Raw genomic sequence first — 14398 nt, 5'->3', positions numbered from 1 at the left:
AAAATAGTGATGTGACATCAATAGTGGCAAAGACGAAACGTTGGCCGTCAGGAACTTTCGCACCAATAAGCTATAATGATTACAGATTTCGGAGCTGAAAAACGAGATGCTCAGTGACGATGATTGTGCTGCGATGACTTGGATCCGAGCGTCCCACGGCGAAAAGGTTTGTCACGGAAAAGGCCAGCAAGAGCCATTCCAAGGTTCACGACGAAAATTCGTATATAATATTTATACCAGGGGATATAGTACATTGACCATGAAGCATTACTAGTATGGACAAAAGTTGTCAAATATTTATTTGCCTCTGCTCTGTTACCAGCCGAATGTTTCGTTATGCCACCAAACTCTTCGGCCCTTCATCACCCAGGGCCTCACTCTTCGCTGTACCTCTCGATTCATTTCGATCGGCCCACAAACTAAAACTGCGACTGATTCATCCGGGCTCCCTCGGAACATGTCATCTACAATCTTTTCGATATTGGGTCTCTTTTTATTATGATTGGCCGTCAGCCGTCCATTCGTCCTACGCATGCTGGACAGCTCAACAGAGCCTCCAGCAGAGTCGCCGTTGTCTTGTTCCCTTAGGCCCAAGTCTCCCGTCAAGTAGAGCTGGATATTGGGATCTTCAAGAACAACCTGCCCTGTGGTTTTGTTTGACACGGCCCATGTGGCGTCACCAGCGCCACGGATGGCCCATATGAATTGGAGCTTGGCGGAGGACAGCTCGCTCTGGAGCGCTTGGTAGATTGGCAGGGTGAATGTTGCGCCTACTCCGCCGGACACGAGAAGAACTTTGGTGGCTCCCCACTTCAAAAGGTCGTTGTACTTTGTGGCCATGGTACCGTAAGGGCCTTCAACAGCCAACGTGATCTTGCGAGATTCCGAGGGTGGTCGGGGTGTTGCGGACGAATAGGCGGAGAGGACGTTTGTCATGGGCCCGTTTCTGACGCGAGCGATGAGGCTGATGGTGCCTTCTTCGGCGTCAACAGCAGCAACAGTGAAGGGATTGTACAGGTAATCAAAGATGGCAGACTTGGAAGATGGAACAGCTGCGGAGCGACCTTGCGGTGGGAGGCTCAGGTAGATGTGTGAGCCGGGGGTGGCGCGGAAGGGAGTCAGCTTGTGCACGGGGATGGAGGACATGACTTTGACGAGAGTTGTTCCGGGTATGTTTTCCACTGTTGATGGGGCGTTGATAGTGGTGATTCGTCGCACAGCCAGGTCGAGGATGAAGATGGCAAAGGCCTCGGCAATATAGAATCTGGCTGATGACGCGTGAAAGAAGAGCAGGACAGGTGTAAGTAATGCCACGACGAGGTGAGTGATGAAGAATAGTCTGTATGAATACTCTCTCGCTTTCCGCATGGCGGTGGTGGCAATGCCGTGATATCCAAATGAGGCAAGGACGCCGCAAAAAACGACAGAGTCAAAGATGCGCTTGAGCCAAATGGCTTGCATGATAAAGTATGCGTTGTAAAAGATCAAGTGAAGCCACAGGAGGCCGTAAATAATGCGTCCAAGAACTCTGTGGTAGCGGTTGATGTGTTCGTGGGACGAGGCAAAGATCCAGGCAATTGGGTTCAAAGCCTTCAGGGCCAAGAGGTATTGGATTGGTAATTGGGACACGGCAATGGCACCAAAGCGCTTGGTGAGATGGAAATAGTCTATGCTTTTGTCAATGGCTCGGCGTCTGCTGTATGAAATCAATGTTGCGGATGCATCTTACCATTCCCTGTGCCTTTAATAGAAAGGACAAGCAGCCAAGCCGTCCAGATGGTACCCAGAACCCATTCATCTTTCTGTCCCCAGTGAAGGCCGAGAAAATAGACATCATCGCTGAACCACCATACAACTTTGCGCCATTGCGATGCAAACCTCGCTGACGGGCGCTGCAGTTGGGCTTTGACAGTAGGAGAGTTCGGAACAACACTGTAACGAGTTTGCTCGCTCGACGACCCAGATTTCACTTGAGATGCAACACGTTTCAGGAGGCGATATAATAGGAAAAGAAGAGCCGGTACAAGGGCCGAATAATGAGCGATGCAAGCATACAAGTCGAGTGTTTGGCGCCGCAGCAGCTTCTCCTCGTGGGTGAGGCTGGGGAACCCGTATGGCCAAGCCATTGTTGCGGGTGGATTTGCCTGGAAGAACCGGGGCCTCCGGTGCGTTTTCCGGGTGAACTGGAAATGGATGAATATCTTGTCAATCGCCTCCAATTGATGCAGGCATATTGCGTCGAGGAGGTTGCAGCTTCGCACGCAACCACGGGGTGGCTTAGGCGAGGCGTGAGGTGTGAGGCGTGAGCCTTGGTAAGCGGCATTCCACGTGGCGCTTATTGGACGCCGTTGACAGCTAACCGAGCCGGTGCCCGATGGGCGACTTGCATGATGTGCAGAGGAACTGAATCACAAGAGCTCCCCATAAGGATCAAGCCTGCGCGTAGTATTTGCTTTTTTCGTGTCAATGTTATAGCAGATGCAAACAACGGGAGTCATCATGGGGGCGATGGAGGGCGTGACTCGGCGAGCCTCTCTGGGCTTGGGCCGTTGGAAACTGGAGAGGCCCTTCATAGCTTCGTGAGGGGTACATGAACTCCGTAGAGCGCTTCTTCATCCTCCCATCTCAGCTATGCCACTCGCTCACATCGTGATGGCTGTCGGCCGGGGATTGCTCGGGCATCGGAATTCATCCACGGCCGTAATCATGATGTATATGCCGAATTTGATGATTTCCATCTTGTCATAGATTCTCCGAGACTCGGAGCACAGCTTACTTGGCAGTGTTGGGAGGCTTGTGGAAATATGCAAGGACGCAGGCCGTCTTGCTCGCCGAGTTGCGCGTGAAACCGTTCACTCCAATGGGGGAGAGGTCAAGCGCATGCTCATGCGCACGCATAGAGTTAAGCTCAGAGGCCGCTCAGCGGTGCGCCGAGAGCCTGGGTTGAGCACGAAACCAGAAAGGCTCTCGAAAGCTTTCTGAGCTTCACAGCTGGGAACCATAACTGCCGGGCCCGAGCTAGCTCCGGGGCATGTTGAGTCCAGATGTCGGTTCTCGTTGTTGTTCCGGGTGGTCGGGGTTCCAAGCACATTCTTCGGAGGTACCAAGACAGCGCCAGCATGTTTCGAGTCATATTCGATACAAGTATAGCTTCAAGCTAAGCGACAGGTGTGAGTGTGAGAACATAATAATCATAGACAACACGCCTCAGGTCTTCCATATATCAGACCTCGAGAAAGGATGCCCAACTTCTTGTCCTGGATTCAAAGAGACGAGTGCGAATGCATCTTCGTGTGCAGTGTCACCGAGCAGCAGGACCCCTCCTTGGTCGCACCTGCCAAATAGACCCCGCAATCATCCACCGCCCCCGATCTCGCCCCGCCAATTTTTTCATGCAATTGGCTTGGATCGCACCACTTTCACTACTTTTACCCTTCCCAAGCCACCTACCTGTCTGAAGTTTTTTTTTCCCTCGTCTTGTCTTCCACATCTCTCTCTCCAGAAGACTCTTAATCCTCTGGTCCATCCCACATCTCGTCCCATCCTCAGCTCTCTCTCCATTGATACCTGTCCTTCAACCTCACATTCACAATGTCTTCCGACTACGCCCTGTCTGCGTCTCACAAGGAGGTTTGTTCTGCCCCACCATGGACAAGCACGATGGAATGACTCAATTGAGGAGGTTGTTGAGCTGACAATGCCCTCTGTCTAGATGCTCGAGAAGCCTCTTCTCGAGACTGACCCCGAGGTCGCCACCATCATGGTACGTTTCACAAGTCTTTCATAGGCTTTCGCGAGCCTCGTCTGTGCCGATTTCGCAGTCATACTGATGATACCCCGCTATAGAAGGATGAGGTCCAGCGGCAGCGAGAGTCGATTGTTCTCATTGCCTCGGAGAACATCACCTCTCGCGCCGTTTTCGATGCCCTCGGCTCCCCCATGTCCAACAAGTACTCCGAGGGCTACCCCGGCGCTCGCTACTATGGCGGCAACCAGCACATTGACCGCATTGAGTTGCTCTGCCAGAAACGAGCTCTCGAGGCCTTCCACCTCGACCCTGAGAGGTGGGGTGTCAACGTCCAGTGCTTGTCTGGCAGCCCTGCCAACTTGCAGGTGTACCAGGCTATCATGCCTCCTCACGGTCGTCTCATGGGTCTCGACCTTCCTCACGGTGGCCATCTTTCTCACGGTTACCAGACTCCTCAGCGCAAGTAAGCTTGTCCTCCTGTTCACCACTGTGGTTTTCGTTCTGGGAAGCTCCGTGTTCTAACTTGCTTGCTTTCCTCACCAGGATCTCGGCTGTCTCCACCTACTTCGAGACTATGCCTTACCGAGTTGACCTCGAGACTGGTATCATCGACTACGACATGCTCGCCAAGAACGCTATCCTCTACCGCCCCAAGATCCTCGTCGCCGGTACCTCTGCTTACTGCCGCTTGATTGACTATAAGCGCATGCGCGAGATTGCCGACTCCGTTGGCGCTTACCTTGTTGTCGACATGGCTCACATCTCTGGACTTATCGCTGCCGAAGTCATCCCTACGCCTTTCCAGTACGCTGATGTCGTCACTACCACCACCCACAAGTCTCTCCGTGGCCCTCGCGGCGCAATGATCTTCTTCCGCAAGGGTGTCCGCTCTGTCGATGCCAAAACTGGCAAGGAGACCCTCTATGACCTTGAGGGCCCCATCAACTTCTCCGTCTTCCCCGGCCATCAGGGTGGACCTCATAATCACACCATCACCGCCTTGGCCGTTGCTCTCAAGCAGGCTCAGACCCCCGAGTTCAAGGCCTACCAGGAGCAGGTCGTATCCAACGCCAAGACTCTGGAAAACACATTCAAGTCTCTTGGACATAAGCTGGTTGCTGATGGCACTGACAGCCACATGGTTCTCCTTGACCTCCGTCAGTTCAGCCTGGACGGTGCCCGTGTCGAGGCTGTTCTTGAGCAGATCAACATTGCCTGCAACAAGAACGCCATTCCTGGAGACAAGAGCGCTCTCACCCCATGCGGCATCCGCATTGGTACCCCTGCCATGAGCAGCCGTGGTTTCGGCGAGAAGGACTTTGAGCGTGTCGCCAAATACATCGATGAGAGCATCAAGATTTGCAAGGAGGTCCAGGCTGCTCTTCCCAAGGAAGCCAACAAGCTCAAGGACTTCAAGGCCAAGGTTGCCAGCGGCGAGATTCCTCGCATCAACGAGCTCCGCAAGGAAATCGCTGCTTGGACCAGTGCTTTCCCCCTCCCCGTTGAGGGCTGGCGCCTGGACGCTGGCATCTAGATGCCATAACTCCCTGATGGGCATGGAAAAGAAGGAACAGGATTATGACAGCATGAAATCAGGGGTGGAGTACAGCTCTACATGCTGAGGAATTTAACATGGGATGCTGCCAAAAAGGCGAATGTTCAACAACTTGCATTTAACGGGCTGGCGTACTTGATATCTATTTTTTATTACGCATCGACCAAATTTTTGTTCTCTTGTCGGGTTTTTATGTGGAATGAATGCTTCGGGAAGGCTGGGAGTTGTCGGAGACAACTAGAATCAACTTGCAAAACTGAAGTGACTGTCTGTTAATAAACAGTTAGGCAGAGGCGCTCAACGCTCCAAAATATCACAATTATCTGTCCTGAATGCATTGGCCTGCGAAATCTTCCGTTTAAACATTATTATTTCTTAACCTTTACCGATATTCACACCAGCACTGCATCAGGTACAGCCTTATTATGCAAACAGGGTGTGCTAGGTCGTCATTAACCTAGACAACTAATTAATATTAAAAGAAACACGGTATAAAAACGTATTATAATACGTGAGAAGCGTTGCAAAATTATAAGGGATAGCTGCGGTATACCGCGGCATAGCTACGCGTCAGTAAAGGCCATCCATCGCGAGATAGCCTTAGCCACTACGCGGAAGTAAACTGTATATTAGAGATGAAATTTACGCACGAGTGCCTTGCTTTAAGGACTTCAAAAGCCGCACATAACACATATTAATAAGTTTTGCGCTCGTGACACATTGCTCTCTTCTAAACCAAATCAAGTGTTTCATTGTAGATAATCACATCTGTTCCCAGCCTTTGACTAAAAGTGGCTTTTGACCATGTACGGCCTCCTTGACACACCATCACATCCAACAAGGCTGACAACGTCGTGGCGGCCCAAAATTTGCACCAATATGAATTGCCAGTGAAACGAGACGGAGCCAGTCTGTCCGCCCTTCATACAAGCATTCACAACAGCACCGTGGCAAAGCTTACGGCCGACAGTAAGTGTTTGCGAGATCCTTTTCACCGCCGTCGCCCACGTCAACGCCCCGTCAATGGCTCGAGCAGACGCGACACCACTCACCCCCGGCAAAGCAGACAAGTATCAGGCAGAGCGCCTCTCCTTCTGTACGCCGCGCAGAACGGAAGCTATGGGCTGCAAAACGGCGAAACCATCGACGATGATATAAAAATGTATATAGGATATTTCGAAATACACTAGTAGCACAAAAGATACCCCTTGAAGCCTGTCCCCCAAATACGAGCGCGTTTTCCTTTCCCAACAATTCATTAGGCTTGCCTTTGCGTTTCCATGCGCTGGCCGGCGAAAAGACAAAAGAAAACCAAAACACAAAAATCATAGTTGTCCAGCCGGTTTATCGTTAAACTGAAGGATATTCAAACGGGCGACGACGCAGTCGCTATGGTCTTCCCAAACGAAACAGAGACTCCGCACGCAATATCTCTTTATATATATACATTTTTAGGAGGGGGTAGTCTATACCCAAAAAAAAAAAAAAAAAAAAAGATTATGAAGATGGAATTAAAAAAAAATTGTGTTGCCATGCTGACGGATTTACTGAGCGATACTGTCTGGGCTCATCATAGCAATATTCTCATCCTTTTCGGTCTGGCTTGTGCCCGCTTGGCTTTGCATGCTGTCAGTTCTCTCCATGCTCGCGGTGAGGGCGAGAAGAGCTGGGTTGGGAGGCGGAACAGGAGTGATGGTGATTGACTTCTTCTTGGCTGGTGTTGTGTTGGTTGACCCTGTTCCAGCGTTGGCCCCTTTCTCGGGTGATGCATTTGCCTTGGCTTCAGCTGCGGCGGCGGCGAGCTCCATTTTCTTCTTCTTCTTTGCCAACGCCAGCTGTTCTCGTGGTGGGCGTTTCTGGGCGGATATAATTTTGCCGCTTGCCCCCAGGCGTGGACGAGGCTTGCGCTGCTTGACGGGCAAGTCTTCGTCCTCAACCAGAGGTTGGTCACCATTAGCGTGCAATTTGGCAAGGAAGAAGTTTTTAACCAGGCCAATTTCCTCCTGTATGCCCTCGTTTGAGACAGGCTCGGACGGCGATAAAGCCTCAAACATATCTGCGGATATTGCGCCAGCCGTCTGCGTCTGCATCTGGTATTGGTTACGAACTCTGCTATGGAGAAGGTGAAATGGAACGGAGAAGGAGTCGAGCCCCATTTCCTTATCCAGGCCAAGAGCCTTGAAGCCAAAGAAGTCTTCGCCAAGATCGTCAGCGAAGTCGCCACTCATAAACTGGTCACTGCCATCCTTGAAGGCTCCGACGCCGTCAACTCCGGCATCCGCGGAAAGGGCCGGCCGCAATAGATCAGTGAGATGCAGCTTCATACGCTCATGGAGAATTCCGAGTCGAGAACTTAACCGGTCAACTTCATCCTTTGCATAAGATTCGAGTGACGCAACATCGTGGCCACTTTCTTCGAGGGTATGGAGAACAACTTCTTCAGGAGTGAATCGGGACTTGGTTCGCGGTCCTTGAGGAGTTTGCACTGATGTCTTTTCAGCCTCGCGGTAAATATTAAAAGTCCTGACCAACTTCTGGAAATAATCGGCAGCAATTCCGGTCAAGGTATCAATAGCGGACGGCTGCAACTCCTCGAAACCGGTATGATAGAGAATTTTCGCGACAGAGCGCTTGAGAGCATCCTGACAAGTTTCCGAAGCCATCACAGGTCCATCATCCGAGATGAAATGGGGCTCAATATCTTGCTCGAGGAAAGTCTCAATACTCGATTTGGGGAACTGGTTGGTGTACACCTGCGATTGGACCTGCATTTGCTTGATAACTGAGATTTTGGTCGCCAGCTTTCTGGTTTCTTGAATCTGACGGATATTGTCATCCATTTTTTTTGTCAGTCGGCTTTTCGGTGCAATAAAAGAGCCAGGGGGCACGAGTCTGAGGAATGCCTCATGCTGGTTAATCACTTGTCCTTCTCCGTCCTCAACCCACTGCAGATTAGGCTTGATATCAGGGATACTGGTCAGCGGGTTGTAGTAGTCGGGCACCACCTGTTCAGTCTCTTCGTCAATGCCCTCAGCAAGAGTTTCCGGTTGCTTGCTTGGGGCCAGATCCTTTCCCGCTCCTGCGGCACTGGCCAGGTGTGGGTGTGCAGCAATTCCCATAGTTTCAGCTTCCCTCTGATGCTTCAAAAACCAGCGCATGCCAGCTCGATTTCTCAGAAGTGCTGGGGCATCCGTATTCAAACTGTTCCCTTTGAACAGGAAGTGGCGCTCTTTCACAGTTAGAGCTCGATCCTTCTTGGTTGTCTGCTTCCAAATCTTGTACTCTTCGTCCTCGTATGCCTGTTCAGTAGCTTCACCAAACGCTGTCATTGTGCTAAGACTTGGTCCGTCGATATCCATGGCATCGGCGTTGCTCGCAATGCCAGAGTGTCCATTCAATGCGCCAGACGGGGTTATAGAGCCAGCTATCGGCGGAGTCGAGAACCCATTGCTCCCATCAACTTCGGATCCCTCCCTGCCAGCTTTTCCGAGAAGTCCATTGAGTTGTAGGACCGGTTTTTGATCCACCACGGGTGTGTCCTCTTTCTGGTCCGTCGGGGCGGTGCGCGACTTGGCACCTTTTGTTGTAGCCTTTCGACCACGAGACGACATTATCGGCTCGTCGTCAGAGTCGTCGCCACCGTCATCGTCGCCGCCATTCTGCTTTCGTCTCTCTTCTGCCTCCACTTCAGCCCGAGAACGAACGACGAGATCTGGGATCAGCGGGATCAGCTTTTCAGCTTCTTTTCTCATTCCATTCGCCATTCTGCGGATTTGACTATTCATGTCTTGGTTGTATTTTAAACAGTTATCCCATATTAGGTCAAGATCCGCAACGAAATCCGTCTTTGATTTGTACGTCAGGGATTTTAGTTTCTTCGTCATTGAGCCGAGATCCATAGGGTTCTTGATTACTGGAGTGACAGATCATAGTTAGTGGCAATTCCAGAGCTAACGATAATACCAGCTGGTGGTGAAAATAAACTCACAACTATAATAATCAGGTGCATCTTTCTTGCTAACTCGCGTTAAGAATGGGTGAGAATACTCCGTATGCGCCTTCAGCTCCGTCAAAACCTTTTCAAAAGCTTCATATAACTCTTCTTGGTTGACATTTTCCTCGCTCGCCCATTTGCTTCGGTTTTTGCGAACCTCGTTCATGAGGAGTCTCAGTTCTGCATCTGAGGCTCTTACTTGGTCACGCTTCATATCAATTCTGGCGATGAGATGTTTAAGGGTCAGGCTTGAGGCACCTAGATTCGCACTACTCAGCGAGCCTTGGTTGCTTGCTTGGGTACCGCCGGCCCCATTTGCCTGATTGCTGTCCATCTCGGCTTGAAGCTGCTTTTCTGAATCTTCCAGTCGTTTTTGTTCAAGCATCGCTGTTCGATCATTCTCCAGGGTGTAGAATATAGTGTGGAAGCTACGCCTGGCAGCTTCCTCGGTGGCCAACCTGGCCTCTTCCAAATTTTTGATGGCATTGTCGTCGCTTTCCCCGGCTTTGCTTCTACTCTGAGGTTCTTCTTGGCTCGATTTTAGCTTTTCTCCTAGTCTCCCTGGCGAGTTGAGGGAATGAACTGGAGAGCTGCCAGACTTGGATGGGGACAGCAGGGAGTTGGCGGCTATAGAGGCGGCGGAACCTTGCGCTTTCAGCACAGGCGCAGGCGCGGTGGCTACTTCGTCTTCGTCTTCGTCATCGTCGTCATAGTCATCTTCATCAATGGCACGTTTGGCCTTTTTGTAGGGCGGTTCCTTGATGGGTTCGTGATCGGTGGTGGGGGGGAGCGTCACGGTAGGGGTCGGGGCACGACGCTTCAGACCCGCAATCGCGTCAAGATTGTAAGAACCATCCTCAGAAAACAACAAGGCGATCTTGTCCTCAGTCTTGCGATACAAGTCTGCAAAAAGAGCGCGCCGGGATTCTTCTTCGACATCGACTGGTGCCTCAGGCACCAACTCTACTGTATTATCGACGGGGGTCTGAGTACGCGCCGTTCCATCATCGAGATGATTCAAAGACCTGCTGCCGTTTGCATGGTGCAAAACTGGAGGCGGCCATGCTGGCTGGCCGTTGGAAATGGACATGCTGGGCCCGTGGCGATGAAAGCGACAAGTGGGCGCGGTGTCGCCATGCGCGGTGAGATGCGCTCGCGTAGGGCCGAACCGGAAGGGATTGGAGCAGTTACAGCGGTATGGGTCGAAAGAGCGGCATTGGTATAGATGGAGGACGCAGATTCGCGACAATCGAGATAACGGCGGTGGTGTTTTGATGGATCGCAACGAGTGCGATTTGTCTGCGGATCAAGAGGTGAGGTTGAGGATTCGGGGAGAGCGTAGTACCGCACCCTTTCCCGAAGCGGGACTTTCTCCCAGGCTCACTACTAGGTACCTCACCACCTCGCTGGAGTCGCTACCAAGCGGGCGCTTGAGCACTCGGCGGCCACGAGTTACGGACTAAAGTCTACTTAGTAGGTACTTAGTAGGTACCATAGGTCGCCTTGGCCGCGCCGCGGGTACAAAGGGCCGTCCCGTTGGCAGCAGCAGCATTGATGAATGCGAGGCATGCAAAAGAATTCCAAGACGGTGAATCGAAGCTACAGAACGCAACAAAGGGCCAAATTTTCACGGTTTCTACGATGCTGGTGAGCCTGTCGGCAGCCTGCGCGTGTTGGACAAAGACGTCCGGTGGAGGTACTTGAGACCTTGGCCCCCCGCGGACCGTGTTCCCCCATAAAACCGACGGCACCAACGCCGGCGACCGTAGCAGCAACACCAAGTGCGCCTGCGTGAGTTGGATCAAGGCGCTTATCACGTGATTCCGGCTGCGGTTGTCATCGCCGTCGGGTCACGCACCGAAGCCTCTCTGGTGGTGTAGAGATGAGCTGCCGTGGCATGCAGTGAGGGCGCTCTGGGCTTTGCATCCCTAACTACAATCAAATGAATTGGCGATCCGAGCGTGTATCACACCACCCTCACCATAGCCAAGATGGGTGGCTCACTTGGCGGCACCTTGCTTCTTCAGTTCTCACAAAGGGAGTAAACACAGAGCAGAGCCGCTCTGCTATACTCCTACCTGTACTTAGGCAAACAGATAGATGCATGCATGTGCACCAGACGTAAATGAATGGGTGTACGGAGTAGGCGCTCTGCGTGTGTGCGCACAATGAAGTCATGGGCTGCGCAATCAACCAGTCAACTGTCCAAAATCAGGCACGACACTGCTGCCAGTAGCTGCCCAGCCCACTGGAATGCGCTGAAGCTGAAAGGCCGCATCCGCACTCAAGATATCCCGGTCTGGTCTGGTCAGCTTTCCCTGTCCTACCAGACTCCAATCGTCCTAACACCAACAACCATCTGGCTAGGCTTCGACATTACCAGCCTCCATTTAGAATTTTGCAATCTTCACTGTGCCTGTGGGCTTCGTTTTTCCTTGAACGGGAGCTGTCATTGAAAAGAATTACGTCCTCGACAAGCATCCCCAGTACATGTACCTTGCGCAAGCTGGCCTTGTTACCATCAACATCGGTTCGCCGACCGTCCACGTCAGACCACCGCCAGACGGCTTGATCGCGAAGCCTTATACAATATTTGCTGCGACCGCTTGCGCTGCGCTCGAGTCAGCTTCATTTTGACTTATCTGGCGCCATGCGGATACGTCTGCCTTTTGCAGGTAGCATCACCCAGGCTTCGCTCATCGGGAGGACCAGCAAGGACAAGCTAATTGACTCGTGTGCTTCGTTCTAGGTGTCTTCCTGTTTTTGTTATTGGTAGCAGGATACGCCGGCCTCAGCAAGCTCCAACTCGGGCAGTATGTCAACGACAAAGTATTACACGCCGGGACCTTCTTCTTGCTTACAGTTGTATTCTACTGGATTGTCGACACCAATCGCCGCCGAACCCTAAACATGACGCTGGTTGTTTGCACACTATGCCTCGGCGTGGGGTCCGAGTTTCTGCAGAGCTTCCTTCCCAACGATCGCGACTTTGACCTCTTCGACATCGTGGCGAATATTGTCGGCAGCTTGGTTGGTTTAGGTCTGTGCTCGTGGTACCACAAGCGCATGCTGGAGCGTAAGAGGCAGCAAAAATCGTACAATCCTGTTCCAGGAGAGGATGACGAAGACGTCGAACTGGGCCAAGGCCAGGAGAGTGGCATTATCGATGCCGGCCCGTCCAGGGTACGGACATTGGAGGAAGAGGTGGATAATTGGGATGAAAATGCCCCGGATGACTGGGATGAGGACGATGTGCCGGAGACGTCAGCTCCGCCTCCTGTCAGGAGTCAAGAACCCGACACCGTTGACATTGGCGATGCAAAGAAGCGGACAGACTGATTCCTCGTGTCTCGGCGATAGATAAACGAGGGTCTGGTGTATGGTATGGGTATGGATAAGGAGGTACTGTTGGGAGCTTGGCGTCAAATGCATTGATAAAATTTCAGTCAGCGAGTTATGATAATATGTGTAAGAAACTAATACGGCATGGCATACCCTCTTTTTTTTTTGCAGACTTTGATGGTACGCGGTTGCAATTCTTATATGTATGCCAGCCCCTTCCTGTCACACATCTTCCACGTGAGTTCATTTACTGATTCATCTCCACGGATATTCACTAATAGCAGGCAGTATAAAGCCTTCAACCTGCCCACCGAATTCGGTATTAAGCTACTTGGGCCATGGCTTGAGCCGCCAACATTATTCATTTGAGAGAAATACCGTGGCCACCGTAGCATCATTCACACCGCCAAGCCACGTAAGTGCCAGTCCGTGGCCAAAAGCTGCCAGGGCTATTATAATTGCAGATGTTATCAGCTGTGCAACGATTAAAGCCATAGCAAGCCGATAGATGCCATGGTCGTTGAATTTCTCCCAGCCCTTGTCATCTATTATCTTCTCTCTGAACTCACGAGTATCTCTTGCGAACTGCTTGGCATTTTCGCTCGCGATGATATCGGTCGTTGCCTGGCACAATGACAGCAACAGCAACAATAGAAGTCATAGGACAGGTGTGCTGGTCAGCGCGGGATATGACACACACAGCGCTCACGGCTAGCCTCCATATCTACATCATTGATTACTGTTGTTAGGGGTGGCTCCCGCCGGTCGGTGTTGGCTGTGCATTTTCTCCCTTGGCCAATCTATCAGCTTCTTCTTTAGCTCTTCTACCAGCCTCCTCCTCGGTTCTCTTATCAGCGTCGTGTTTGGCTTTCTTGCCATCTCATTTGCCCTCCTCTATGCCATTGCTCGTCTGCTGCTGAGGGGCCGCTCCCGTATGTCTGGGACTGGCGGCGGAGTGCTTTTCAGTATTCTCCATTTCAATGCTTTTGGAATCGGATGCAAGTCCTGACGCTCCAGACCGTGATTAGGGGACTGGCCCTTTGTAAATGTCGTCCTTGCCATCTGTAGCTGGTGGTGGCATCTTGTAATGGAATGGAAACCTAGCAACTCTTACTAAGAGGTGCTGCGAGGCAGGTATATCCAAGGCTTTTATGTTTGTTCAAAGGCATTAATATATAAGTCTTACATAGATGCTGTTGCACGATACCCTTACTTGGGCAGGTACTTAAGTATACAAGGAACTTCAAAGCTAAGACTTTACAGCTGCTACGCCTCTCGGTTCTTCGCCGCGCACTGAGTGTGGGTGTACTCCAGAGCCGAACGCATGTATTATCTCAGGATTATTCGATTGTGCCGTTTGCGGTCGATGGAGCCTCAAGGCTTACGCCACGTATCATCTTTGAACGACCTTTCCAGTGCCTCTTTTGGTGCGTCATCACTGTCTTTAAATGCTAATCGTGCGCAGAGTTGGTACATGTTTAAACTATACCTAATAGCTGTCATTTAAGCGGTAACTTTAAAGTAGGCTCATAAGAAAACAGCTAGGGGCCATTATACATGAGTACCTAGGTATTTGAGCAACTTAAATTGACTCGCTGCCACAAGAAACTCCCATGTTAGATAGATGGTCATGTTGGCGTCCCCCAATCCTGCTCCAAGAGCGACACAATGGTCCACCATCGGTCAGGCTACCCCACCTCGACCTGCTCACCTCGGTGAGCAGCCCACTGGCCAAAGCCGTCTGTCGCAGGTGGGCAGC

At 51.5% G+C, this 14398-nt stretch overlaps 4 protein-coding genes across 4 annotated transcripts; 2 read left to right on the top strand and 2 right to left on the bottom strand.

Annotated features, from left to right (window-relative positions):
* Nucleotides 1–315: 315 nt before the first annotated feature.
* G6M90_00g043740 (uncharacterized protein) lies at nt 316–2126 on the bottom strand (the record flags this gene model as incomplete). The annotated part of the gene is made up of 2 exons (XM_014692222.1): nt 316–1667; nt 1730–2126. The coding sequence occupies 2 exons, from the start codon at nt 2124–2126 to the stop codon at nt 316–318; spliced, it is 1749 nt and encodes a 582-aa protein (XP_014547708.1).
* Nucleotides 2127–3591: 1465 nt separating this feature from the next.
* for (Serine hydroxymethyltransferase, cytosolic) lies at nt 3592–5282 on the top strand (the record flags this gene model as incomplete). The annotated part of the gene is made up of 4 exons (XM_014692221.1): nt 3592–3630; nt 3713–3763; nt 3847–4211; nt 4292–5282. The coding sequence occupies 4 exons, from the start codon at nt 3592–3594 to the stop codon at nt 5280–5282; spliced, it is 1446 nt and encodes a 481-aa protein (XP_014547707.1).
* Nucleotides 5283–6847: 1565 nt separating this feature from the next.
* Nucleotides 6848–10387, bottom strand: spt7 (Transcriptional activator spt7; the record flags this gene model as incomplete). Its single annotated transcript, XM_014692220.1, has 2 exons — nt 6848–9216; nt 9292–10387. The coding sequence occupies 2 exons, from the start codon at nt 10385–10387 to the stop codon at nt 6848–6850; spliced, it is 3465 nt and encodes a 1154-aa protein (XP_014547706.1).
* Nucleotides 10388–11947: 1560 nt separating this feature from the next.
* Nucleotides 11948–12636, top strand: G6M90_00g043710 (uncharacterized protein; the record flags this gene model as incomplete). The annotated part of the gene is made up of 2 exons (XM_014692219.1): nt 11948–11972; nt 12047–12636. The coding sequence occupies 2 exons, from the start codon at nt 11948–11950 to the stop codon at nt 12634–12636; spliced, it is 615 nt and encodes a 204-aa protein (XP_014547705.1).
* Nucleotides 12637–14398: the final 1762 nt, after the last annotated feature.

Source organism: Metarhizium brunneum, chromosome 2 (assembly GCF_013426205.1).
Source record: "Metarhizium brunneum chromosome 2, complete sequence".
Lineage (NCBI taxonomy): Eukaryota > Fungi > Ascomycota > Sordariomycetes > Hypocreales > Clavicipitaceae > Metarhizium > Metarhizium brunneum.
Note: the sequence above shows the minus strand (reverse complement) of the source record. Positions and strands in the feature narration are given on the sequence as shown.